This window comes from Ambystoma mexicanum, chromosome 3q (genome assembly GCF_040938575.1).
Source record: "Ambystoma mexicanum isolate Mex_15411 chromosome 3q, UKY_AmexF1_1, whole genome shotgun sequence".
In the NCBI taxonomy this organism is placed as follows: domain Eukaryota; kingdom Metazoa; phylum Chordata; class Amphibia; order Caudata; family Ambystomatidae; genus Ambystoma; species Ambystoma mexicanum.
Window position 1 is genome coordinate 740,040,269 of NC_090926.1, and position 27,795 is coordinate 740,068,063.

Here is a 27,795-nt window from a genome sequence, read left to right on the forward strand (position 1 = left end):
ACTGAGGTACCCCACAAGTGACAGGTGAGGGGGGGGGGTCCAAGCAGACTTCGCCTATGTTTACCCTTGTATTCCTAGGGCCCAGGAAGGATGAAATTGAACCGGACGCTTTGGAAGAGCATCCGACCAAGGACTGTAGTCTGCCTTTGAGTAAATCATGGTCCACGAGATCAAATGTTGATAAAAGGTCTAACAGAATGAGGATTGATAATTGTCCTTGGTCCATTTTTAATAATAAATTAGTCTGCAGATTGAGCATTGTGGTTTCTGTACCATGCCCCTTCCGAAAACCTGATTGGCAGGATAGAAGAATGCTTATCCTCCAAAAAATTCTGAAATTGTACGTGTGCCACCTTGTCCAAAGTTTTCAGCAAGAATGGCACATTCGTAATTGGACGATAATTATCCAAAACAAATGGGTCCAATGACTCCTTTTTTCAAAAGGGGGGGTCACCCATGCCACCTTTAAAAAGAGGGGAACACTGCCCTCTGCAAAAAAGCAGTTGATGAACTTGGTTGACCAATGATGTCTTTGCACACTATAAACAAGCTGGACAGGCAGCCATCACTTTAGCATGAAGTGCGTTTCATCTCAGCAATAGTCTGTACAATAAATGTTTCGGAGCATGGGGTGAAGTCAAAAACGTGGGAATTTGACACGGATAGCATCTCCTTAATAAGATCCCATGCCAGTACCTCCAATGTATCCTCCATTGTTGGATATTAGACTGATGTGAGGTAACGTTCTTCTGGAAGAAATTGTGAATGGACTGACACTATTCCTTATCCCTAATCCTTCAACCATGCCCCAGTCGGGTTCCAGCTGCTCCTAGTCTCTCGGGAGATGAACAGTGTCTACATAGGCTGCTCAGTTAAGACACAATCTGAGCATAACCCTGATGACCAGCAACAATCTGTCCGCACCACAGGCACATCCGACGAATTCAATATCAGAGCAGATGGCAAACCAGAGTAAGTCCCCACCATGTGTTCTCCCCCAGATGAAATTGGATCTTTTCACACCTTGATGGGTAGAGCCACCAAGATGTTCTGTCTAATGCCATAGAGGCAGACTGTACCGGAAGTCTGCCTTGGCAATACCCCTCCTAGATGACACATGGGATGATTCTCTTCTCACCATGACCAACCAGTCATCGGCGCCCCCCAAAAGGGAAAGGGTTTGACAAAAAGTACTGAGTCCCACACTCAGCAGGTACCTGCCTGCGGGCACAGCCAATACCAGGCTCTGTGGTCTCTGCAGTGGCACGCAAGCGATCCGCTAATCTTTCCTCTTCCTGCTTTACCCACCTGACACAGGGTAAGCGCCTCAACGCTTTATGCACGAATCATCACCACAGCCGCCACTACCATCTAAGCGGCAAATGCCATGCCCATTCTAGCCAGTTATGCCCAAGAATTGTGGTGTAAGCTGGGACCCATTATCGAGTTCCTTCTGAAAGGTAAAATAGGAGGCATCTGATATACTCCACGAAGGTGAAGCAGCATCTGACCACATCTCTCAGTAGACATGGGGTTTCAGCAACTAGGAAATGGAGCTGTCCTACGTCGGCACGGATGGTTAAAGACCAACCTACTTAAGCAGTCAACATGCTGTTCAACAGAGTGGGTCTTTTTTTAGAAAGAAAGTAGATGAAACCCTGCATACCATCAAGACAAATACTGACACGGCACTCTCTCTGGGGACCTTGCAATACGAGCGCTCGTCTTTTCGTTCAGGGGAATCTCGTTTCTCAAGGACTTTGCAGGAATACTGCCCCACCTACCAGTGACCGTCTTACAAGACTCCTGTCTACGCCTCATAAAATAATTACGGGCAGAAATCCCAATCCTACAGGGGGAAGTCAATGCTGACACAGCTCCCCTCAGTCCAGGGGCCAGTCATCCAAGTAGCTCTGACACGCCCAAGATTGTCCCTCCCACTTCAGCAACCGAGTGGGAGGAAGACTGTTGGATTCGTCCAGGAGTGGAGAAACCTCACTGACGAATGGGTGTTATGTCTCATCCAGCAGGGGCATACGCAGGAATTTGTCACTCAATCTTAGGTGTGTTTCTTCCTGCTGTTTTTATAATATGCACTGTATCACTATTTAAAATTGCATTGTGAAAACTAGGCCTTTTCTCCCTCCATTCAGGATTCTCAAACTAGTTTTTAAAAAGTGCATTTTGTGAGCTCCATAATCCATAATCCTGAGTGTCGTCTTGTCCTATTGCTCAACCTGCTTGCCTCTTGCTGTCTTGTCTGCCTACTCTAGTGTCCTTCTCTAGTCTCCCCCTCTCCCTTCCACCTCTCTCCTCTCCCACCTAGTCTATGGTGCTCTCCGTCTCCCCTATCTTTTCTAACTGCTTCTCTATTGACTATCCTGCTCTCCTCACTAAATCTGATAGGAATAAGTTTAAAAAGGATATGCTGGTTTCCATCCCAGGCCTCCCTATCGCTGATGCCTGTACCAGTGCCTCCGCCAAGGAAACTCTCACCGACATCCTCTTTGTCGTTCCTTCGCCAGACCTATGGACCCCTCTTATGATCTGTGCTCTCTCCTTTCTCCTCTTCTCCCATTAATGGTGGCACCCGTTGGGACGCCCTCCTGGCCTCCTTCCACTCTTCCAAGGTCATCCTTAATGTTTACTGGAATGGGACCGTCTTGGTCCAAGGTCCTCAGGCCAACCTTCACCTCTTTGATAGACGCTTCCCGCGCCCCATCAATTTCCTTTCTTCTCCTGCTGTCCTCTCCCCCTTCCTCGGCTACCTCGCCTTCCCCTTCTGCCTCCTCAGGGGCTACCTTACCTTCTCCCTCCCTCTCTCGGGCACCCTCTACACCTCTGAAGGGCATACCTCTGATCTGTACCCCTCCACGGAACCCCTTCAAGGATGGCAACCTTCTCCATATTGCTACTCTTAACTCTCGCTCTGCTGTCAAACACTCCTCTGACATCTGCTGCCTTCTGGAAGAACTTGACTTTGATGTCCTCAGTCTCACCGAGACATGGTTCATGGCCAGCTCTTTCACTAGCTTTGACACGCTCCTACCTGGCTTCTACAAGATCCTCTCGCCGCCAAGGTCCAACCGCTCTGGAGGGGGTGTAGCTCTGATCTTCCCAGAGTGGATTCCTGCCTCTGTCGTCCCCACGCAGGCCTACTCCACTTTCAAATGCCTCGTCTGCAGGCTCTCTCCTAGCCATTCCCTTACTGTGGCTACTATCTATCAGCCACCTGGCCAGATCTCCTTCCTCACTGAGTGGGTGGACCTCTCCTCCTGGCCTCGACTGCTCAACTCCTCCTTCTTGGAGAATTCAGCATCCACCTGGATGCCTCCTGTGCTCCCTCTGGACTCTTTTGTGACCTCTGCGACTCTCTCACTATTCTCCCCTCATGCCCGACTCACTCTGCAGGGCACACTCTGGATGTTCTCATCTCCTCAGACCTTGCCCTCTCTGTCCCCCTCTCCACTCTGCTTTCCTGGAGTGATCTTTCTCCTATCCTCTCACCTCACTCTCCCTACCCCTCAGGCCAAGCCACCTCCATCACTGCCACCCACCTGCTCGGTCATCCGACCCATGAAGCGCGTGTCAGTTTAGGCTTTCGCCACCACCTCCTCCCCCCTTTGGCTGACTCTCACCCTGACACAGGCCTCTCCATGCTCCACTCTTCTATATCTGATACTCTTGATATCCTTGCCCCTGTCATGAGAATCTGCATGAAGCTCAAAGCCAAGTGAAACTCGTAGTATAGAAATAGCGTGCTCATGTTCCCCTGACAAACTGACCTGCCGCCTGCTGCAAAGGTAATACCGGCTCTCCGTCCTCACCAAGAAGAGCTTGTATCTAAGCCTGCATCTCTGCGGCATTAACAACTCGGCTGACCTCTTTAAAATCTGTAAGGAACTGGCCAATACTGCCGCAGTCTCTACCTCTCTGTTGGTTGTCTTCATGACCATCAGTCTGGCTTCAGAGCTGCCAGAAGCACAGAAACTGCTCTCCTGAACATCCGTGAAGACCTGCTCTCCAACCTCGACTCCAACACCCTGTGTGTCCTCATCTTGCTTGATCTCTCTTCTGCCTTTGACACTCAACCATGCCATCATGCTCAGCAATCTCCGTGATAACCTGGGTATCACTGGTCAGGCTCTGGCGTGGCTGACCTCCTTCCTCTCCGACCGACCCTCCCAGGTCCAACTCTGGTCCTTCTGCTCTGAAATCATTTTCTTTACCTGTGGTGTCCCCCAGGGATCTAACCTCTCTCCCTGGCTTTTCAACCAATACCTGGCACTCCTTGCCCACCGCATCACTGCTCTCTGCCCCAGCTTTCAGTGCTATGCGGATGATACTCTGCACATTTTCAGGCTACCCTCGGCCTCCTCTCCTTCCCTCATCTCTGACTGTCTGTCTGCTATCCAGGAGTGGTGTGCCGCCAGTGACCTCTGCCTTAATGCCAGTAAGACTGATATTTTACTCATTGGCACACCCACTCTCTCCTTCCCTGCATCTCTCTGGCCGGCCTCTCTTGGCCCTCTTCATGCTCCCACCTGCAAGGCTAAAAACCTTGGGGTCATCTTCAACTCCACACTCTCCTTCTCTCCTCACATCTCTGATGTCTCTAAGAAGTCACACTACCAGCTGCACCTCCGCGGAGGTATTCTTCCTGTCCTCTCCTTCCCCCCAGAAGCTCAGTCTCCAGAGCCCTGGTTCTCTCTAGGCTGGACTATTGCAACAGCCTCTATCTAAATCTGCCTGCCTCTACTCTCCGCACTCTGCAACTTATCCAGAACAGGACTGCGAGAGTTGTCCTTGGCCTCAGGCCCAGGGATCGTATCTCTCCAGGACTGAAATCTCTGCACTGGCTCCCAGTGGTTGCAATGATTAAGTTCAAAACCCTCTGCATTGTCCACAAGGCCTTCTGGGGCCTGGGGCCGCAATACCTTCAACTCTCTCTTCCCAAATATCTTCCTTCTCAAGCTCTTCGCTCATCCGCCTCCAACTCCCTGAGGGTCCGTCGCTTCTCCAGGCAACGAGTTGATGGTAGATCTCTCTCCTCTGCAGGGGCCTCCCTCTGGAACAGCCTTCCTGCCTCCCTGAAACTTGAGAGCCATCTCCGGTTCCGGAAGCACCTCAAACCCTTCCTCTTTGCCTCTGCTTTCTCTCCCCCTCTCCCCTGCTGAATTCCTGTCTGAAACTGCACTAGCTACCTGGCCACCCTTTGTGACCTTGGGCGCAGGCCCCACCATTTGCACACCTGCACTGCCTCCCTGGCAACCCCCGTACCTGGGGACTGTATTCTGTATCCCTACAGTCCCCCACCAGCACTTATGTCTGCTCTTACCTTGCACTTGCCTTCATCCGGCCGTTATTTTTCTTATTTATTCTACTATCCCATGTAGTGCACTTCCCCTCTCCCATGTACTGCACTTTTCCCCTTCCCATGCACTTGCACGAGCTGAATGACACCTGGCCTAGTAAGATCGTTGTCTGTCTTCCCTCTGTTTCCCCCCCTCCCCTGCCTCGTCGTGCTTCGAAACACTTGTGTATAGGCGCGTTATTAATGCCATATCATATCTCCAGAAGGCAGCAAATTTCCATCATCTGCTTCATTGGGAGGTCCGGTCTTTGCTTGCCAAAGGAGCCATACAAGGAGTCCCCTCATGCACAGCAAGGTTGATGAGTTTACTCCAGATATTTTCTGGTAAGAAAAAAACAGGGGTTGGAGACTTATTTTAGATCTCACATTGCTGAATAAATTAAATATCTAAAAGCCCAGACATTCTGTATGGTCACTCTACACTAGATATTGTCGCTGCTGCAGCACCTAGATTTCCTGGCGTCTCTAGATATAGAAGATGCCTAATTTCACATACCTGTTTATCAAACACACTGCCGCTACATGCATTTAGTAGTAGCAGACTAACATTACTAGTTTAAAGCCCTACCTTTCGGACTGTGCTTCACCAAATGTTTCGCCAGTGGTAGCACACCTCCGTCGGGAGGGCACCTATCTGTACCCGTATCTCTGACTGGTTAGTGAGGGCAACGTCCTATGCGAAGGCAGCTCATGGCAGTGCTCAAACCATCCCCTGTATACAGTCAGTGGGGTTTTCCATAAATTACCCAAAATCCCATCTCGTTCCCTCGCACCAGGTGCTTTGTTCTTTTATTAGAGGGCGCCATGCAAAGGTTAGGTAAAAACAGGGGTTTATGATCTAGTTGCTTCCTGCTGTCAAAGTCGCTTGAAAATTGGACATTTAAAGCTAAACATTACAAAACCTCAACTTAATATAACATGACCTATCCAGCTAGTATAAAAGGAAACCTCATATTCTTCCTCCCTACCCATCTCCTGAAGACGTGAATGAGTACATACAGTAGCACTCGGATACTAGTTTTTTAAAAAAAAGTTTTTATTACATTTCAAAAACAAACAATAAAAACCAAACAAATAGTGCATGTTCCAACAGTTTCATTACACTTTTCTTAATTCCTAACCACTACTTCCTCTAAACCACCCCCCTTGCGAGTCTATTGCGTTAAACCTTTAGTTTCCGCATCCTGTGGTTCGGTCTCCTCCTCTCCAGGCTCAGCCGGGTCGGCTAATGACCCAAACAGTTCGGCTATCAGTGATTTCCAGGCCATCAGGGACTCGTTCTCCTCCTCCGCCCCCACCCCCATTTCTACACGCTTCTTGCCATGCCATGGTTTCGGCTTCTGCCCATTTTTGCAAGTCTTTCCACCACACCTCTATCTTCGGCACATGGCATGACTTCCATCCCATGGCAGTCCTTTTTGCAAGCACATAAGCCAGGTCCCTCAGCTTGCTTACATGCCTGAGCTTCTGTGGTCTGGGGAACCCCCCCAGCAGACAGGCTCACACCGTATCCACTACTATCCTGACCCCTCTTTCTTCTAGTTTATCTTTCACTCCCCTCCAGAACCTCTCTATGATCGGGCATGACCAGAAGATATGCACCATGCTCGCGTTCTCTTCGTCACACTTGGGGCATGCTTGCTGTCCTGCATTTTCAAACCTCGATATCCTCCAAGGCGTTGTATAAGCCCTGTTTGTTATGTACAGCTGTATCTGTTTCAGCCTCGCGTTTCTGTACACCTTCTTATGATACCCCTGCACCCGTTCCCACATCCCATCTCCCATTGGGGCCCGACCTCCATTTCCCAGTCTAGTCTCAACTGCGTGACCTCCTTCCCCACTTTAGACATCAACATCTCATAGAGTCTGGAAATCTCGTGACCCCCCTCAGCTATGTCATATATTACGTCTATGGTGGCGTCTAATTCTTCCTCCAACACAGTTTCAGGCCATGTTCTCTTGATCCTCTGTACCACTCTGTGATACGTAATGTACTGGCCTTCGTGCAACCCAGCTTCTTCCCACAGCCCCTCAAAAGTAACACTTGAGCCCCCCGGCCCAAATATCACCCATCGTTGCCACCCCAGCCGGTTCCCAGTGGGTCCGGAGTATCATTCGCAGCTGAGCGTCTGCCCCCATCAATACAACCAATGGTATCTGTGGTGAGCATGGGGCGGGTCCCCCATCATTTGACATGCCCTGCGCCACACCTTCCACCCCAGTAGCATCATTTTAGGGCGCCCCATCATTTCCGCCCTGGGTGCCCACATCACTTCTTTCAAATAAAAGTACAATCACGCCCAAACAGCCTAAGTTCAGAGGTCTCTTCATCCGAGAGCCATTTGGCAACATACTGCAACTGGCTTACCACATAGTACACCTCATAGTTAGGCAGCTTTATTCCCCCTTTGTCATGGAAGTTCTGAAGCTTCCATAACGCCACTCTGTTTCGCGTGCCATGCCACAAAAAGTCCCTACACTTGCTATTCAGTTTGGTGAAGAACCCCTTAGGAATCAGGTACGGTATATTCCCGAAGTAATGTAGGAGCCTCGGCAGGACCACCATCTTTAGCATCGCTCCCCGCCCCATCATCGCCAAAGGCAGCTTTGCCCAAAACTGCATGCACTTCTCCATTTTTTTGATAGCTACGTCTGTATTACACCTATGCTCCTCCTCCACGGTGTGATATATATCTATTCCCAGGTACCGAAAAGTACTAACCGCTCACGGTACCTGCAATACCCGGTAACCTCTCCGCTGGAATCCCTATGTACCCCCCCCCCAGCGGGGGGGGCTAGACTTCTGGGGGTTCACCGCTATGTCGGACAGCTCAGCGTATCTCCCGAGCACTTCTAAAATGTACTGGAGGTTTTCCTCTGGGAACCGCGCCTACAGCAGCATGTCATCTGCATATGAGAGATCAAATGCCGCTCCCCTTTCACCTCAATGCCTATGGTGTCATATTGCTGCCTCAGATAAATCGCAAGAGGTTCCAGGGCCAGTATGTAGAGCATAGGGGACCACGGGCATCCTTGTCTAGTATCCCTGCTAAGCTGCCACCTTTCTGATATCACAGATCCTGTCTTAACTCTAGCCAGCGGTTTGCTATACAAAATCTTCGCCCACCTTACATAGCCAGGCCCTAACCCGTAGTGTTTCAGGGCCGCCAGCAGCCATGGCCACTTGACGGAGTCGAAGGCCTTGATCGCATCCAAGGACACGATTGCCATTTCCTCATCACTTTCTCTGCCAAACTCAATGATTCTCTGGAGTCGCCTATGATTATTGGTAATGTTTCTATGGGGGACATAGCCAATTTGATCCGGATGTATCAATTTGCTAATGACCCTCTTCAGTCTATTCGCCAAGACAGCAGTTAATATCTTGCCGTCTTGGTTCAGCATTGACACGGGTCTAAAGGAACCACAGCTACGCCTAGGTTTGATTAGGTTTAGGGAGAGGTACTATGACAGCTTCTCTGTGACTCCGGTAAGCGTCCCATCTCGAACGCTTCGTTTATCATTTCTAGCAGCGGGGGGAGGACCTCTTCTATATATACCTTAGAAAATTTGCTTGGGAGCCCATCTGTCCCCGGGGTCTTACTAGTAGGCAGCTGCCTCACCACCTCCCCCAGTTCTTCCAGGGTAATCGGGGTGTCCAATTCCTCTCTTCTCCTCGCTTATCTTGGGCAGCCCCATATCCTCAAGCGTTTCTTCCATCATTGCACGGCTACTTTCCCCATCTTCTCCGTATAACACTTTATAATAATCCACAAATGCTTGATTAACTCCCTCCTGGGTGTCCTCTACGCTACCGCCTTCTCTCTCGATAGTTCTAATTGTGGCTCTGGGGGTCTCGCTCTAATATAACCACGCCAAAAGTCTCCCCGGTTTATCACCTCCTGCATGCTCTCTCTCTATGTATTTTTCATAATTAAGGTTACACAACCTCTCCCAGTATTCCGCACATTTGTGCTGTAGCCTAAGTATCAATTCTAGCTTCCCTGCTGTATCGTCTCCGGCTTTTAAGGCCTCTTCCAATTTTACTTCCGTATCCCGTAGTTCAGCCGAAACCCCACCCTGTAGGCCCTTGGATTTCGCTATGGCCGCACCCCTCATGACAACTTTAAAGGCCTCCCATAGTGTTGCCACCGAGTCCACACTCCCAGTATTTGTTTCAAAATAGTTTACAATCTCCTCCCTCAAATCCTCTCTAAAGAAGGGGTCTCGCAGCGCCTCCGCTCGTAGGCGCCATGTCGGAATCCTCGCCCTCATGGGGGCAGTATTGCCACGCAAGAATCGGGGGCGAGTGGTCCGAGAGGACCCTGGTCCTATACTCTGTGTGCGATCTCTTTTCAGGTGACGCGAAGACCTAGTCCGGCCTCGTTGATAATTGCTGTGGGGTAGAATAATCTGAATATTGCCTTTCCCGGGGGTGCCACACTCTCCATGCATCTTCCAACCCAAAGTTATCAAGCAGTGTCTGTAGCGCCCTGGCTGCAGTGGCCGGTCTATCCAATTTCCCATCCGATCTATCCACCCTTGGGTTCAATACGCAGTTGAAGTCCCCTCCCCAGATCACCACTCTTCCCACACATACGTTCAGGTTTGCACTCAATGTCCTAATGTACGCCGCTGTGTTCTGGTTTGGGGCGTACGTGTTAACAATACTTATCTCCCTGTTCTCTACCAGTCCCCTCAGCATAACCATCCTCCCGTCTGTCTCAGCCACCACTTGCAATCGCTGAAACGGGACATGTGGCGCCACCCATATAAGTACTCCTCTTGCGTAGGCCGAGTACGATGAGCCCACCAACACCCCCTTCCACTTTCCCGCAATCATGTCCATTCTCTCACATGTAAGGTGGGTTTCCTGTAGCAATGCAATATCTATTTTCTGCCTACGCAGATACAGCATAACCTTGTTCCTTTTTAAATAGCTATTAAGCCCCCGCACATTCCATGTGAGTATTTTAAGGTCCCCCATGGCCTGATATAATCCCATTCCCTCCCCTCCAGGTGCAGTTTAACTTTGAGTTCCAATCCAATCTGTATGGCTTGCATCCCATTCTACATCCCCTTTAACCAAAAACACACCAAACTTCCCGCTCCCTCTCCCCCTCCCACCTCCCACCTCCCATCCCTTCCCCAACATCATCTCCCCCAACTGTTGCCCAGCTCCATCCCTGGATTTCAGGCTTCCCCGCATCTAGCTCTTTCCGGCTCTCGCCTGTAATCGAAGCTCTGCAGGGTGAGGCCGCCCTAGTGGCCAACCTGCTACAACTATAATTCGGGGGGTGGGGTGCTTTCGCCCTGCGCTCCCATAGCACATCGGATAACTACACATTGCCATACAATTTAAATATATGTACCCGCCACTATATTCCAGTCCATCAAGTCTCTCACAATCAGCGGTATTTTATTGAATATCAGCCTCCTACAGCCAGGCCCATTGTTCTTAGCCTTCGCCTAGGCGCCCTTGGGATGTTCACACGCCGCCATAACAGTATGCATACCGTATCTTAGTCACTTATCGCGTCCATCTTGGGTCTCTTCCGTGTCTTGTTCCAGGCAGCCCTGCAGATCCAGCCATGTTGTTGCTTCTTCTGGAGTGTCAAAGAAATGCATTTTGCTCTTATGCACCACCTTCAATTTTGCAGGGTACAGCAGCATATATTTTATCCCAGCTGCCCGCAGCCTCCTTTTGATGGTTATATAGCTGTACCGCTGCCTTTGAAACAGCATAGTATAATCCGGGTATGCCGTGATAGTGCTCAAGGCCCTCTCGATTGTTCCACCTTTTCGAAAGTACTCCAGTATTTTCTCGCGGTCTTTGTAGTTCAGTATTTTGTCGATTATCGCTCGTGGAGTGGACCCTGGTCTCGGCTTCCTCATGAGGGCTCTGTGTGCGCGCTCCACTACAAATCCCTGCGAGAGTGTGCCAGCCCCAATTCCTTGTAGGAGTAAGTTCGCAATGTAATCAGTCGGGTCCTGGCCCTCCTCGCCCTCTGGCAAACCCACCACGCGGATATTGTTTCTCCTCGTTCTCCCTTCTGCTTCTTCTGCTCGAGACTCCAAGTTGGCCACCTGTTGCTTAAGGACATGGATCTCCTTTGCATTGTTGGTGCTGGTGTCCGTGTTAGTTTTCACCGCACCTTCCAGGCTGCTTGTGCGTTCAGCCAGCCCCCTGACAGCTTGTCTCAGCAGGGAGACTTCAATGCCCACTGCTTCAATTTTAGCCTCCAGGGAAGTGCGCTGGTCCAACATCGCAACCCCCCAAGATTCTTTCAGCTCCATAATGGCTTCTAAAATCTGATGATCAGCCACTGTGATGCCCTCAGCTTGTGCCATCGGGCCTTTGGGTGCGATGGCCACGGGAGACTTGTGTTTTCGCAAAAATATCCATTGTGGGTTGTTTGTTCTTATTCTTGCCCACGGCCCCTCGCGCCGTCATTGTCCGGCCTTCGTTGGGCCTCCCTATTACGATTCAGCGTCCGCGTGTCTCCCCAACCGTCTTTTCCGCTCTTATCGGCTGTTGTGGTGATCTTCAGGCTGTCGCGACATCCACCGCCTCTCACCGCTGCTAGTTGCTCATCAATGCCGAGCAAGCGCTTCTCGTGCCTGTCGTGGTGCGGCCTGCCTTTTTACACCTCTGCTGCCCTCAGGCTCCTGCCGTCCGGGCCAGCACCCAAGCCTTCGCGACCCAAGGCCCACCGCCCCAGGGGTTTCGCTACGTCTTCACTTCGCCACCGTCATTCTTTCCCCGTGGCCGCCGCCTCTATTCCTCTTCGGGTGCCCTAGTTTTGTTCCCTTTGTTGTCGGCCATCTTGTGTGACAATGGACCGAACAGCCGCCGTCGTTCGTCGAGCAATTCCTCCAGAATCCCGCTTACGATTCTCTCGAGCTTTATACAAACGCAGAGCATACATTCCCTTGTGTGTGTTTTCCATTCTGGAACCAATGGCGCACTTTCAAAGGTAGTTTTCACGGATCATCTGTCGGATCCTCCGGAGCTACACGGGAAGCACGTCCTACTCCATGGCTGCTCAAGCCACGCCCCCTCGGGTACTAGTCAACATGTATTTGGGTTTGGGAAAAGAACACATTGATCCCAGCAGAACAAGACATTCCACAACCTATCTCTACATCTTAAAACATGACATAACCTAAAACCGTGTAGCATACCAAATATGGGTGTAGCACTTTAAAACCGGGCATGGTATAGATCAAATGTGTATGCATGTAACAAAACATGCCATTGCTAGGCATCCCAAACAAATGCTGTAACCCAGCATAAACGGCACTGTAAGGGTAGTGTGTCACACTGACAAACATGTACAGACACTCACTGTTTAGTGTCTAGGCTTAAAGCCTGTTGTTGCTCTTGAGGACAGTTTAAGATTATAGCTGGATGAGTTGGCATTTTGACCCATAGTCCCCTAAAATTGCAATAACCCTACCACATTTAATAAAAGAAGGTAGTGGCTCGAAGCAAGTTGATGGTTCAGTGCAAAGTATGGCAGGACATTCAAGGCATTATGCTCTGGGAATGTAACGCTCACCTGATTCCCGTAGAGGCGCCGGTCTTGACTGGGCGTATACCGTATCTTCAAAGGTGATGTGTAACACACGGCTGGCTCTTTGGGCTGGACCTCTGTGCACTGTATGTCTGGCTCGAAGGGTAAGATGTTTTAGGTAAGTGAACGCCGTGCTCTCCATCTGCCTCGAGGCAGGGTGCTGTAACCAGTTTCTTCACTGGATAAGGGGAGCGGGCCTCTTGACTTCAGAGGACTGCTGTCCGTCGTTTACTGCACGAACGGTAAGTTTTGAGTAATTCTAATGTCTTTAAAGTCTTTAGTAATGATGTCTCTTGTTTTGCAGGGTTCCGGCGATGGCGGATGGCGGGCTGAAGTGAGTTGAAGATGGAGTCCGTGTGATGAATAGAAGCGCCTGGAAGCACGTAGTAAGCGCTTGTTGCCTGCTTCACGATGCGCTCTAACTGTCTTTTTATTTTGCAGGTACAAGTTCGGGGCGGCTGCAGGGTGCCGGAATACCCACTGGGTTAGATGTGGAAAGGAGTAATGGCACGTGAGTATTAAAGTTCCCCAATGTCTTTAAACGCACCTTGTTTTGTCTTTCAGATGCGGGATGCAGCGCCGAAGGCCTCCGGAGCGTGCGAAGAGTTGGTAAGCTTTTGTCTTTCAGATGCCGGAATGCAGTGTGAAGACTTCCGGAGCGCACGAAGAGTAGGTAAGCCTTTGTCTTTCAGATGCCGGAATGCAGCGCGAGGCGTTGGTGACAGCCGATGGACCAGGTAAGTGAAGAGCTGTCACTGAAGACCGTAATGCTAACCTGTTCTTTCTTGTCTTTATAGGTGTTGCTGAAGACTGGATTCAGAATGGTAAGCCTTTTTCCTTAGGCCCAGGATCAGATGCAGAAGACACGATGAGCGTTCTGCTGCTGAGGATGCAGAATAACGCAAAGCAAGATTCATCCATCGGGTGTGGTTTAAATAGCCTCCTGTAGTGCTTAGGTATCTCCTTCCACAGCCACGCCTAGGTAAGAAAAGAGTTCCTGCTTTCCAGAAGAGTTCCAGTGTTCTGAATCTAGGGAGTGGCTCCTGCCCCACCCAACAGGAAAAGTAGTTCCAAACAGAAGAGGATCAGAGACTCAACTGGCAGGCAAGTAAGCAGCATAGTCTGCTGCAGGTAAGTCCACCCAAGCATTATGAGCCCGGCGCTTCCAGCGCTGGGACTGGGCATATTTATGAGCCTGGTGCCACTGGCGCCAGGACTGGGTCCAAAAGGTCCCAATTGGGACTGGTTGGCACTCGGAACCTGGGTTATGGATCTGCTTCCAAGGGAGTTGGGAAAACCCTGACCTTTTGGAAGCAGAGATCATGACAGGAAGGGGGGATGGTGGTTGTGAGTGGGGGATAATTGTAGGAAATTAGTTCATTCGAGTATAGTATATTACTGACAAATACACGCTTTACAAAAACGTTTTGTATTAAATGTAACTACCTGAAATTGGAAATTGAATATTCGAGAGGATTGTGTCCTCCGACGTATTTCACATCTGACAGGTAATGTCCGCAGCTGTGCTCGCAACACTGGGGAAAAAAAGAAACAAGTGACTAAAAGTCGGAAGACCTTCCAAAATGTGGACAAGGCTTTTGGCGTGCAAGGAAATTTGACCCATGGATCAGAGTGTAGAATGTGGATCCAACCTAAGGTTTCTACATGCTGCAGTTCCAGGCACACGGAATGCATGAAAAGTCTCTGGCAGGGATTGTATGGACCAATGCGGTGTGGATGAGGTTGGTAGGCCACTGTGAGAAGATACTAAAGTGTGTTGACCCAGCCAAAGCAGCAGCGAAAAATGGACATAAGGCTGCCCCTTTTGCTCTGATCAGGACTTACTGCAGGACAAAACAAAGGAAATACCTTTGGAGGAAAAAAGCTTCACTAGTCCAGCCTGATAAGTCCTTGAGGACAGCGGAAACCTCATCTGGCCTCCAGCAACACAAAGGCATCTCCCACTTCTGTGTCAGTCATATTCACGGTCCAGGGGCTTCAGTAGAGCTGTTAAGCTTCACAGCGTTCTATTGAGGGATATAACCAGACCAGATTGCCTCATTGTATGAATTGTTTCCTCTAGTTGAAATATTTGTCTTACTGCAGTTATTCTACCACACTATTTTGCTAATTAGCTTCTTAGATTGTTTTCACATGGTGGGAATATTTTAACCTGATATTAAGTGTCTCCATGCCCAAACACACTGAGCAGACCAACTCCACCACCTGTAAACAAATTTTAAATCCTTCATTAAAGACTTCAAACATCAGAACTCTATGCTGCAACAACCAACTTGCATGCCACCGCCCCGACCAATGCATCCTAGCACAATGGGAACACAAGGCACCCATCTGGACACACACGCCTCTGAAAGAGACCCGGGAACCTCTGAACTCCAAATGGTAGCAAATGTATCTTGTCTTTTCCCTCTTGCTATGCATCTACCCCAACCCCCCTCTTTCAGATCTGTCGGAGACCATGCAAATAACTGTGTGTGGTATAATTCACAGTAAGATAATTGTGTGAGTGGATAGGAAGTGGTGGTGGTGGTGTCACCAGAGAAAGTGCTCTAGTCTGAAAAGTAAGCTTGTATAATAGGAACTATCCCATTTCCCTGTAGACCATTTGTACATATGCTTTGTTACCACATTTCACTGCAAATGTAGATGGTGATGGGGTGTTGGGTTTAGGTATTTAGAAATGTGCGGGCAATGTGGCGGGATGCAAACTCCACCCCACGCCCCGGTTAAATGTGGAAAAATAAAAATAAAACAAACGGGCCTCGAGCAATATTGCTGCGAGGAAACAACATAGATCTGAGTAATAGGGGTGGGATGTTCTGAATACGCAGTAAAGGTATGTTGCATATTCCTTGGCTCTTGGCCCCCTTTCATATTGGTGAGGATGTCCTGTTAGTATGAGGTGGGAGGACTATGACCTAGGAGCGCATTAGTCGATTCAGTAACGTGTTTCCTTGTGGTCTTATGCTAGAGATCAGATTTAAGAGTTGTTTGTTTTTTTGCAGGGGACAGAGAGATGGACCAGTAAATCCAGCCTCTTGCAGGTGTTGATCTCTATCCAGGGTGAGTGATAACGGTAAATGCCACATTTGCATGTTTTTACATATACTTGTATATTTTTCTGGGGCTTTTGAATCTATTTAGATGTACATGCCATATATATTCTGCCATCTAGTGGTAAGTCTGGAGCATTATAAGTTATTTACTTTAAATTGTCTGCAGGGGTGTATCTGTCATTTTCCCTACACTACATGTGCTGGTATCCATACTGGCTCTCGGTGCCTACTCCCACATTGTTTTGCCCCATGTGTAATCTTGCAGGAGTGAAGCGGAAGCTACAGTATTTTGATTCAAGGATAGCAGAGCTTGACTTCAACCAGTGTTGGAACAGAGCACAGCAAACACCTCAACAAGAGTGTCCAAACTGCTCTACTTGCATCAAGGCACACAGGAGGTTCTGAGGCACAGGAGATGCCATCTTGGCAGGGACAAGCATTGGCAAATGTAGATATTTTAATTCGGAATGTGAGAAAAGTGTCAAGTTCTCTCGGGTGTGGGTCTGGGGGAGCGGGTGGTAGCTGTTGCCAGGAAAAACACCCAGAGAGCCTAGATTTTGCAGAGGATGGTAGGATTATCCTGTGGCCTCTCCAGAAATTATTCCCTCACTGAGGACCAATCTACCTATGGGACATTACTTAAGAGGGCAGCAGTGTGGGTTTGGGGTTAATACCCCACAAGATGAGGAAGAAAAAACTTTCAGCACACAATGGATGCGACACAACCCTTCACATAGTATGTTCCTTTAAGACTGTGAAAAGGCAACCCTAAGGTTTCACTAAGTGCTTGCCATAGTTTCCTCTGTCAACACTTGCATAGAGGGAAAAATATAAGCCGTCACCAACTGACCCGCCGCCAATGTGGTCAGCGGGAAGTTGACTCCATGATAGTTGCTCCAGGGTGCAGCGACAACGGCACTTAATAGTTAATCACTACTATATGGGAAAAAAGATGGTAAACATACTGGCGTACTATATGTGGATTACTCAAGCCACCACACTTGTCAGCAGGTATTGCCATTCCTAGTGTGAGGCCATGCAGGAATGAATTGAAGAAACACTGTAAAGCTTTAAAAAAAAGGCAGCCACCCCAAAACAATGACTTTTCCTAGGTCTTACCAGCCCATGCTCCACAATATTGGTCACACAAATACAAAAGGGAATTACCACTTATCAGTGGGAACTAAAGTCTTTAGCACAAGGCTACTGTGTAGATAATTGACTGTGCCATACAACATTCCCCCAAAGAACACCATCCCAATATTAAATGTCCGCTCCTTGTGCATGTCGAAGTGTCACTGCTTCAAAAGAGGGCCAACGAAAGAGACACAGGAACTTATGAGCTACAAGCCAATTTGCCATGGTACAGAAGGACAGGATGCCATAAAGATTCTTGGAGTTCTTGACACAGTCCCAAACAACCTGCCCCAAGGGGGCAATATGCCATGGTATACCCCTTACCCCACTGCAGAAAGTTCTCTTCAAAACTGAGATGTGGTCCACTTAAGTCAGAATCTGTGGGTCCTGTAAAACCTGCATGGACCTCTCTTCGGCCTCTACTCTGCTACTGACCTAGTTGTCCTCAGCAACATTTGTAAAGTAGTTACTGAACAGTTTAATAGGCTTGAATTTAGACTTGAAACCCACTCAGCTGTACCATACTATGCAGTTATGCCCCTACCGCTGGCTTCAGTGTCTTCTGGCCCATTGGTGCTGTAGCTTCCAGCACCTCCTCCACCGCAACCACTGTCTCCTCTATAGCATTTTCCAGAGGATCTCTCTGACAAGTAGCCCCCGAGGTTCTCTCCACCACATCCCCTGGCTAGGACTATAAATCTGTAGAGTCATACAAACCCAACGATATTCACACCAATCAAGACTAAGAGGGTGACTTCCTGTCTTTCTCAATAACCTGTCATGGTAGGCTTGGCAGGGTTTCTTGGTTTTTGGGCCACACAGCAGGATTCAACTGAGGGCGGAGTACTGGTTGAAGCTCTCACCCTCCAGTCGACAGTGCAATCTGCAATTCCATTACAGAAGAATATCATATCAGTAGAATGAAAGGTATGGCAAAAACCACAATCTGGCCTGCCAACTAGCAAGAAAGCAGAGACTTGTTACTGGCATACCAGCACAAAATGCCCTTGTCTATCGTCTCACCCATAGTCCGTCCTCGGTGGTTGCAGCGGCCTCTCTCTAAGGTAAATCCTTTTCATCATGCATGGCTTCATTATCAACATCACTCCAAAGTGAGGAGCACAAGCTCCTGGAAGCAAAGTGTTCTCTAATGTGGCATTACATCTTAGGAAGGCAAATACTGATCTCATTCCGACTGCCTAAAAATAAAACTGTTTGAAATTTGTTCCGTTTTTTAACCAACACGTTAACATTTGAATATAAATTTCCCCCTGCCCCACATGCATGGCCTCCACCTCGCGTTCCAACTGAGAGATTCCCTAATGTTACATTTGTTGCCTCTTGGGGGCCATGTCCACCTCCCTGGTCCGCTAAATTCTTAATTTTGTATCTGGCCTATGTTACTCCTTTAATCAGTCTTCACCCCTGCTTTCCCTCAAGGGGGAAGATCGCTCCAGCAAATTTAAGAGGGACATTTTGACATTTTCTCCAACCCAATCTCCCAGTAGTAGAGACAAGCAGCTTTTAAGGTGGTGCCTGTCTGACTGGCCTGATAGCGCAGGCCATGTTGGACAAGGCCCTGTTCGACAAGGGGATTTGAGGTGTCTATATGGAGGTGAACATGAGATCTTCCTAGATGCTTCCAAACCAGTTTGCATCTGATGTTACAGGATTGGATATTAGACATTCCCTTTGGAGGGCTCTGAGCTCTGTCACTCGCCAACCAGTGACCAGCTAAATATAACGATTACCAGCTCAACAAAGTATTTGGTTACGCTCACTGAGAGCGAATACTATGTCCTGAAACAATTGACCCAATAGCAGGTACACAATATAAATTACATTTTATTTCAATTTCATTTCAATAACTTGCATAATGCAAAAACTATTAAAAACCTAATCAAAACCCACAGAACAAAATACTAAAATCACAATGTTAGATTTATGTTTTAGAGCACTATTATTGTGTGCATTGATTTATTTGTATTTTTGTTCTGAGTTTTTATTAGGGTTTTAATCGTTTTTGCATCAATGTAATTATTTATATCGTGTACGTGCTATTGGGTCCATTCTTCAGGATATAGCAATTTCTTTTTATGGAGGAATTGCACACTAGAATCTTTGTTAATGTTTTCTTTTCTCTTCGTACAAATGTGCACTGTGCCCAGACAGTAGAGAAAGGATTACCCTGACTCCAGGGTATATCCGGGAGTAGCTACCGGTTTTATATAATCGAAGGCATAAGCAGGCAACCGCTTCTAAAGGCCTTCATTCACCTCCTTCCTTCACAGCCCGAGAACATTATTTTTAAAAACAATGATGCCTCTTGGTCTGTGGCTTGCTCGCCAGAGGTGTACCTGCTCCTCGTCAGTTTTGATGTCTCCTCTCCAGAACCCTGGCTACTTTCCATGGTTTCAGTGGAGTTCCGACTTCCTCACTTCCCCACTCACCATCCTCTCGCCTCCACTTGAGATCACTTTGACATAAATGTTTGTGAAAGTGGAGGTAGTTTCATTCCTGGGCGGGAGAAGGTGCTCTATTCACAAATCATTTCTGTTCCAAAAAAAGAAACCGGTAGGCCTTGGTGGTGCTGGCCTTTTCCTTTCTCAGCTTGTTTTTCACATTTAAATTCAAGATGGTGATGCTTCTTGAAGGATTGAGGAGTCCTTGACTGTGCCCCAAACCTGAAGGGTGTATGCCTACACATTCTAATTTGGGAACTCCACGATTCTTGACATTTCTAGTGACGGGAAGGCACTTCCAAAACAGACTGCTCACCTTCAGGGTCAGTTCGGCTCTGCTAGTTTTCACCAAATCGTAAACACGCTGGTGGGCTTGCTGATAGCCAGAAGGTCTACATGGTCACCTGTACCTGGCTGGCTGACTGGCAGGTCTGGGCTAGTTCTTCAGGGAAAGCCTCAAAGACATTGTAAGGTCTGATGGACACACTGTTGAACATTTTGTTTTTTGGGTCAACTTGAAGCTGGAAATTTCACCTACTCGGACAAGAATGTTCATTGGCTTTAAGTGGGATGCCCATCACATGCTGGATGCTGGGGTTTCCCACGCAGAAGAGAGGAATGGGCATTGTATGCTTGGTCAATCATTCCCTGAGCAGTGCACTACGGCTGGATATGCTAGTTACTTGCATAGTATCTGTTCCTTAGGGCGCATTCTCAAAACATGCCACATCTAGTTGCATTCGTGGCAGGCTGGTGCTGATCTACACAGGTCTGTACCTCTTCAATGTTTCATACTAATGGGCAAAACAAGGTCCCTGGGATATTTGGCTACTAGTGGTTGATCTCGGAGTTATCTACTGCACAGATCTGACTCCGAGCGGTCCATGTTCTGAGTGACCTCCAATCTGAGGAAGACAGTCTGAGTAGATTAAATGCGGCTAATTACTAATGGGAACTCTGCCACAGTATGGTCCAGGTCATTTTTGACCTTTGGGAATTTCCGAAGCTAGATCTCTGCCACAGAGCATATTATTAACTCTCCCAGGTTTGTGTCTTTAAGGGCTTGGGGGTGTGGGGGAGGAGGATGAGGTAAGAGCAAGGGAGGAGCCTATATGCGTTCCATTCTGCCCTGTTCCCCGACACCTCTTGTTCGGGTAGTGGCCAGCAGGTTTATGCTATCCATGAACAATTATCTTAGCGACTCCATGTTGGCTTGCCAGCATCTGGTATTCAGACCTGAAGTGCCTGATCACTCCCGGTCTGCTTGTCCTGTTTACTCCAGACCTGCTTTCGCAGCAGGGAGGGGCAGGGCAATCCTGCAACCACTCCCCTTCAATAGTATCTTTTAGCAATGTAGTTCCTCATGAATTGTCTGTTGCTCATCTTGGCCTTTCGCAAGACAATCTATGGATCGTTCAGCAAACTAGGAAAGCTTCAGCTTGAAGTCGTTACAAGAGAAAATGGACAGTCGCCCATTGGGCTATACCGACGAGAACCAATCCTCTGTCATGCTCCTAGCATCAGATGGCTCAGTGGGATGTGCAGGTCGACACTTGCCAGGACTTACTAGGCTGCCATTGTGGCCTCTCTACTGTTCTCCTTGGCTAATGCAAGGGACTTGGCAGCCTTTTCCTGCTCATTCATAGGCCACTCCCAGTTTGGGATTTAAATGTGGGCCTTGTAGCCCTCTCCTATAAGCTGGCTATGCCCATGAATTAGATTGATATTTTGTTAGGCACTTGGAAGACAGTGCTGGTGGCTCCAACTTTTGCCTAAAAGGTCAGCAAGATCTCGTTCTTAGCAGCCTCTGAACTGGTTTTTCATGAGGGTAAAGTATAGCTACGTGCGCATTAAAGTGTTGTTGCCATTTCACTTCAATCAAAAGGTGGTCGGTCCTACGTTTTTCCAAAATCCTCAGTCTGAGGCTGATTGCCCTCCCTCCATCCTCCAAATTGTGTACATGGGGCTGTAGGCTGTCTGCGAAAAAAATGGGGAACTGAACATATGCCCACGGCTATGCCACCTCGTACCTTTAAACTTAAAGGAGAAATGGTCTTTTTGCTGTGCAAATGGGGCTGGTTCATACAGTAATTGGGAAAGGAGACAATGTATTGAATACAATAGTCACTATGGTGAGTAACATTTCCTATCTTCGGGCAGAGACAGAGGTGTAGTATTGGTACCAGCGCACACAGAGTAAGGGATAGTGTGACAGGAAGGATGTTTACTAATTGACCTTTGCACAATTGACCTGGGGAGAATTGACCTTGGGAGAATTGACCTAATTTAAAAGGTCAATTAGGACATATATGCGGGGGGGAAATTCCCCTGCAACCCTCCACCCAATCCAAAACCCCCCCCGCAATCCCCCTCCCAATCCCCTTATATTTATAATCCAAAACCAACCCTCTACATATATAAAATGACTAAAATAATATAAAGGTCAATTGTGCAGAAGGTCACTTAGGACCACTATAGTTGGGTCGATTAGGACAAAAGGTCAACTTGGGTAATACCGCCAGGAATTACGCCTAATTTAATTTTAAAGTAAACAATTTGTAATAGTTGAGACCTACCACATGCTGGCACCCAGCACTATTCCCAATGCACTTCTCTTTCTGTTAATGATGGCTCTTTTCTACTGCAGTTGGAATAATCAACGGATCTCCTTTGAGCATCTGATCCATGATCTCTAGTAGACCTCCAATACTGTTATCCAGAAGATCTGACCATGTCTTTGTCCACACTTCTGCATGTGATGTTAAATACTGATTTGTCTTGTCCCTGTTCAGCATGACCCACCAGAATATTCTCTGCCTTTGCACCCACTCATTGCTTTAAGATGGTTAATTGTAACATCTGCATTTCTATGGAGTTCTCTCAGTTTTTAACTCTCTTCTCTGCAGGACTAATTCTGGTGAATGAACCATATTACAACGAGGCTGGCTTTGACAGTGACCGTGGCCTGCAGGAAGGCTATGAGAACAGCCGCTGCTATAACGAAATGGCTGTTATCAGGGTGGTGCAGTCCATGACTCAGCTGGTCCGGCGACCCGTCGATGTCTTCTCGCAGGAAATCCATGAGCACTTCAACCTCTGCGGCTGGCGCATTGCCCATCGGATTGAGGCCTGGCTGGAATGTAATGATCTGGTGGAGAAAGCTCATGATCTCGATGACTCTTCCACACACTCAGCTTGCTGTGGCCTGGCTGAAAGTCCAACAGAAGCTGGTCCTCCAGGCGAATTTGGCAGCCCTGTGGCAAAGCTGAATGGTGAGCCCAGTGTTTCAGAGACAGCCAGTTTAGACTCTTCAGTTGACCCAAAGGGTCTGGATGACTCGGGTTGTGGCACTCATCCATGCTCGGACACAGAGAGCACTGTGCCCAATAAGATGGTCACCCTTGCCACAAGCCCCATAGGTGAGGTGAAAACTGTCCTGGACTCTGCTGCTCAGCCTAGTGTGAAACCAAAGAAACGCAGGAAAAGTTACCGGAGTTTTCTACCAGAAAAGAGTGGTTACCCCGACATAGGGTTTCCCCTCTTTCCGCTATCAAAGGGTTTCATAAAAAGCATCCGGGGGGTGCTGTTACAGTACAAGACAGCCTTATTGGAAGCCAATATACCAGACCAGGAAGCAGCTGACAAATGAGCACCTCTCTTCAATGACTGACTGAACTGATGCTAGTGGCATCCGTGAACATTTTTCAAATCTGAGATTTTCCATCCTCGCTTTCATACAGCAATCACCAACACCAGATCTTGCTTCTGTATCATGGCTTTTAACCTTTGCCTGGACAAACACTGTTTTCATTTATTTGCCTATGTTGTATATGATACAATTGATGCTGCTAGAACTTGAAGATTAAACGGTGGCTCACTGCTTGTCAGGGAGTCAAGTTGACAAAATGTTGGAGAGGACACTAAAGAAGTTTAACCACAGCTGTCTCATGGGACCAGAAAAGGCTGTAGTTTGGTGCTCCACCAGCCTGGTTCTGGTTGGAGGTCCCCTGAGTTTATTGATCCAGTCCCAACACTATGTAATCATTGCAGGTTTCTCAGATTCTTAGACTTTACTTCAATCAGCCATTGAGCTCCCAGCCCTTATTGCAGCTCCACCTGAAAACACTAGCTTTCTCAGTGCTTTTAGAGAGTCTCACTACTGATGACTACAGCTTGAAGCTGATAACTGCAGCTGAGCCTGAACCATTACTCATACTGTTGGGCTAATTCACACATCTTGCTGCTCCTGACTAATCCACTGGAGCTTTCTGATCATCTTACTAAATCTGCTGCTTTGGATTTTTTTAACTAACCCCCTCTTTTTCTCCCTGCCCCACTGCCCCCCCACCCCCACAGCTTTCTTGCAGCTTTGCTCCAATTACTGTAGCTTTGTTATAACCTCAGAAGCACAGCTCCTAAGACTTCACAACCTCCCAGTCCCTCAGCACTTGCTGCAGCTCTGTGCTGATCACTGTAGTTTTCCTGTTACCTTTGGAAACTGCAGCTTTATCATCCAGCAGCTTCTATGCCTTAAGGCATTTTGATTTCATAATATTTTTTTCCCTTGCCTGTGAGCAAAGCATTCAATTCAGATTGGCTCTCCTCCAGGACTTTCCCTCCTTGTTGCCTTCTTCCTGTAACTCTGTCGATGATTTGAGTGCTCTGCTTGCAGAAGTGATGTGCTGAGGGATTTACCGAAGCACAAAGGGTTTCTCAGTTTCCCTTTCGTTTTGTCATTTTCCTCACTCACCTACCTTCTTTCGTACTGTACTTTCTGTGCCGGAGGTATATTTTGCTTGGAAGTACGGGATAGTATCCAAACATTAAAACCAGTTCTTTTGCCATACTGGTGGGAAAGGGTGTTGCAGGAGCTTTCTGATGTACCTTGTACTGTCTTTAGTCACTGATTGTGGAAGCAAAGAATACAAGCCTTCTGTGCCATATGGGGAAGAAAAGATTAAAATAAATATTAATAAAGGGTCTAGCACTGTCAGTAGAATCGGAATACTCCCCAGTTTTAATTTCCTGTTCACAGGTGCGGTTTGGTGCATTTCTGGTACTTAATGGATCAATTGAAGGGCTTTTTCTGAGATGATAATTCTGAAATTAAGACTTGTTGATGCCACAGTTATACATTCTTATGAGATGGGTCAGTAATGATGCTGTAGTAACTGTGCTCTGACAATGTGTGTAAAGCAACCTTCCAGACAAATGAGCAGCATATAAGGTGGATTCACCCCCCACCCTCCCCAAACTCCCATCATGAATTATGTAATGCTTATGAACCAAGTGTGGATGAAATGTTAGACATGAGAGGCTCTATGGGGAGGCAGGGTGTGATTTGGCAAAGAGGCATCCTGGTTTTAGAATGATTGCATCAAAATATTTGAATGTCTGCGGCTCACTGTTTCTCGCTACTGTTAACCCAAAATAATCCCACCTTCATCCTCTTAGAACAAACCATAATTGACCATTGCTGGCTTCCATAATTACCTGTTGGAGAGGTACGTTTTTCTAGTACTTAAATGTGTACTAACATTTTACCCCTTTTGTAGGAGGAGGAGTGTTGGCCTTTTGCTCACTTTTTTATTTTTCACTCCTGTATCAAGAAACCGAACATGTTCTACAGTTCCAGCCTATTGGTCATTCCAGGCCTTTGTACTCTAGACTTTGTTGGGGTCATCTGACCAGCCTTACCCAAGTTCAACCTGTCTATTTTGGGCCAATCGGGCACTTGTTTTGCCTTTGGCCGTCTAAAACTGCTCAACTCCTGTAATCAAAATTTCTATAAAGGAAAATGATAAAGGAAAACATTTTTTTTCTTTGTTAGGCAATTTGTCACCTCTACTCCGACACATGGTTCTTGCCTGGGAAGGCTCATCTGATCTGAATCAAATATTTTCTGGGGCCTTATCAGAAGAGCATTTAGGGTTGCCGAAACATTAGAGGGGTTTTGTTTAAGTTGGATAAATACACGGCCTGAACTATAATAGAGTGCTGAACTGCTTAAATTGGTAGTCTGAGGCATGCTGTATTACCTCTTGTTGCTCTAGGTAGTCGCCCAATGCATTTAAAGTACGAGTGAAAAGGACCACAGTGTTGCAAAATGTGCTCCCCCTTCCAAGTCAGGTGGAAGCTGACTGCTAAGTAATTTCCATGCATGCCTTCTCCTACCCTTTATCAATACTACTTCCATGGTCTACTCGCTCATGGCCTCAGTGTCAGGTTTACACATTTTCTGTTTTTCTTTTTTTTTTTTTTTTAAATAATGTGAAGGTGCTGGAGGCTACTGAGCACACTGCATTTATCTGATATCATGTGTATGTAATATTTAAAGGTGAACAAAAAATGGTATCACATGATTAAGGACTTTACAGAAACAGCCAAAGCATGATGTTTACTGGTGACCTTAAGATTGGCTGGAAGTCTGTCTATGTAAAATAACAAGGCAGCTTGTGTCTGTTTTTAGTGCACATATTTAAAAAAGCTAATCATGCAGAGTTTGTAGCCCAGATCCGTGTACAGTATTTAAGCCTTGAAATTCGAGCTTAGGAAACTATGCTTAGCAATATGTACTGTGAGGTGTTGAATGCTTGTTTGCTTAACATATGTATGAAGTGCTGTGATAAAGTTTTTGCTAATGACTCAAAGAATGAATGAGAAGGAGAACTACCATTAAAGATTTCCTCTGCAAACAGTTTGACGTCCTGTCACTACTTCACAAATATGAAAGACTGAATTGGAATCTGGAGGTCTTCCTGTATGTCGGCAGTAGGATCGACACATCCAAGTCTTTGAGAAGTCTGAGAGCCATGCAATTAGTCTTCCGACTAGAGCACAATGTAAATGTATCAGATATGTTTTGCAGCATGCGCTCTTAAGCAAGTAATATCCCCCAGACTAATGTACTTTTGAATAATCGTTCAACCTTGTGACACTTATTAAAATTAACTATATTGAATGTTTTTGATATTTAATGGATAAAATTGCATGAGTACCTGTGGCAACGGGACATGTTACTTTAAATTGTAAGGTAGCTGACGGTGAGCACTACTGAATTTCACATTCCTACTGTAATTTCAGTTGCATGTATAATAGTCTCTAAGCAATATATTCCTAGGGAAATGTTTTATTTCTAATGGACACATCCCTCCCATGGATTCCTCATCTTTGAAATATCCCAGCCGAAAGCAGTCGGTACTGGAAATCATTTTCTGCCAGTAGATGGTGCTGTTCAGCTCAGTCCTCAGACCGTCTCCTCTTGTTGGTACTATCTCATGACAAGACTGCCTCATCAGCGTGCAATTACAGTACCTTTGGCACCATTTTATTCAGTTGCTTTTTTCCACTGCAACACATCGGAAGGTGAGATGTCACTCATCAGAAGAAATACATTTTTCATCATGTCAAAAATCTTGCTTTAAAGCTTGCAAAACATGCCAAAGTTCGATGTCTGTAACAGATCCCCACTCATATCTGTTCTGCATAGGTAAAGCACACAATACTGAGGAGTGTGTCCTGTGAGACGATGCCAAGGGTATTCAAAGAACAGCTGGCAAGGCTTATGGCCTCATTGAAATTTATCCTGGTAAAATCAAGGGTTGAGATGGAGAGAAACATCTTCTCCTAGAAATCCGTCTCTGACCCATGACCCCTCAGACTACCATTTAAAATCTGAGAAAAAAAGAGAAGCAACACCACCATTCTAGAACCCGCTGTCATGCTCAAACGCATTCTGCATCCTCCTTGAGGAAACCCAAAAAGCACCAATCGAGGTCCAAGAAGCTGGGTACGCCAGAATATCCCATTGCATCATCCTTTACAGAGGAATGGGAATAGTTTATGGCCTCCCTGGAAAATATATTCCATCCAGCTCCGGAAAATGTAAGATCAGAAAGAAAAAGAGCTGATACCGCTCCTGCACGCTTCCAAGGTCAGTTACCAGTAAAAAAGAAAAGGTTTTTAAATGGACATCAAATGGACAGCGCCTCTGTTGTCAGCCTTTGTGTCCACAGCTCGGATCTGACAAGAATAGTACTGATGACTCCTTTAGCACCGCTGGCATCAGCGCTGACATCCACATAAAAATTCTAGATGGGAGGCAGCTAGTTAAAGAGCCATTTCCGAGCCAGACAGTTCCTCCTTTAAGCCCGGAGACAGGGTATTGC

General features: G+C 47.3%; 1 protein-coding gene across 1 annotated transcript in view; it reads left to right on the top strand.

Annotated features, from left to right (window-relative positions):
* Positions 1–26,324, top strand: part of UBE2O (ubiquitin conjugating enzyme E2 O) — a 1,359,828-nt gene extending 1,333,504 nt beyond the window's left edge. Inside the window, exons 17-18 of the mRNA XM_069654680.1 lie at positions 15,978–16,035; positions 22,534–26,324. Of these exons, the coding sequence (XP_069510781.1) occupies positions 15,978–16,035; positions 22,534–23,276 (801 nt within the window). The 3' untranslated portion in view covers positions 23,277–26,324. The remainder of the gene's footprint in view (positions 1–15,977; positions 16,036–22,533) is intronic.
* The last annotated feature ends 1,471 nt before the right edge of the window (positions 26,325–27,795 follow it).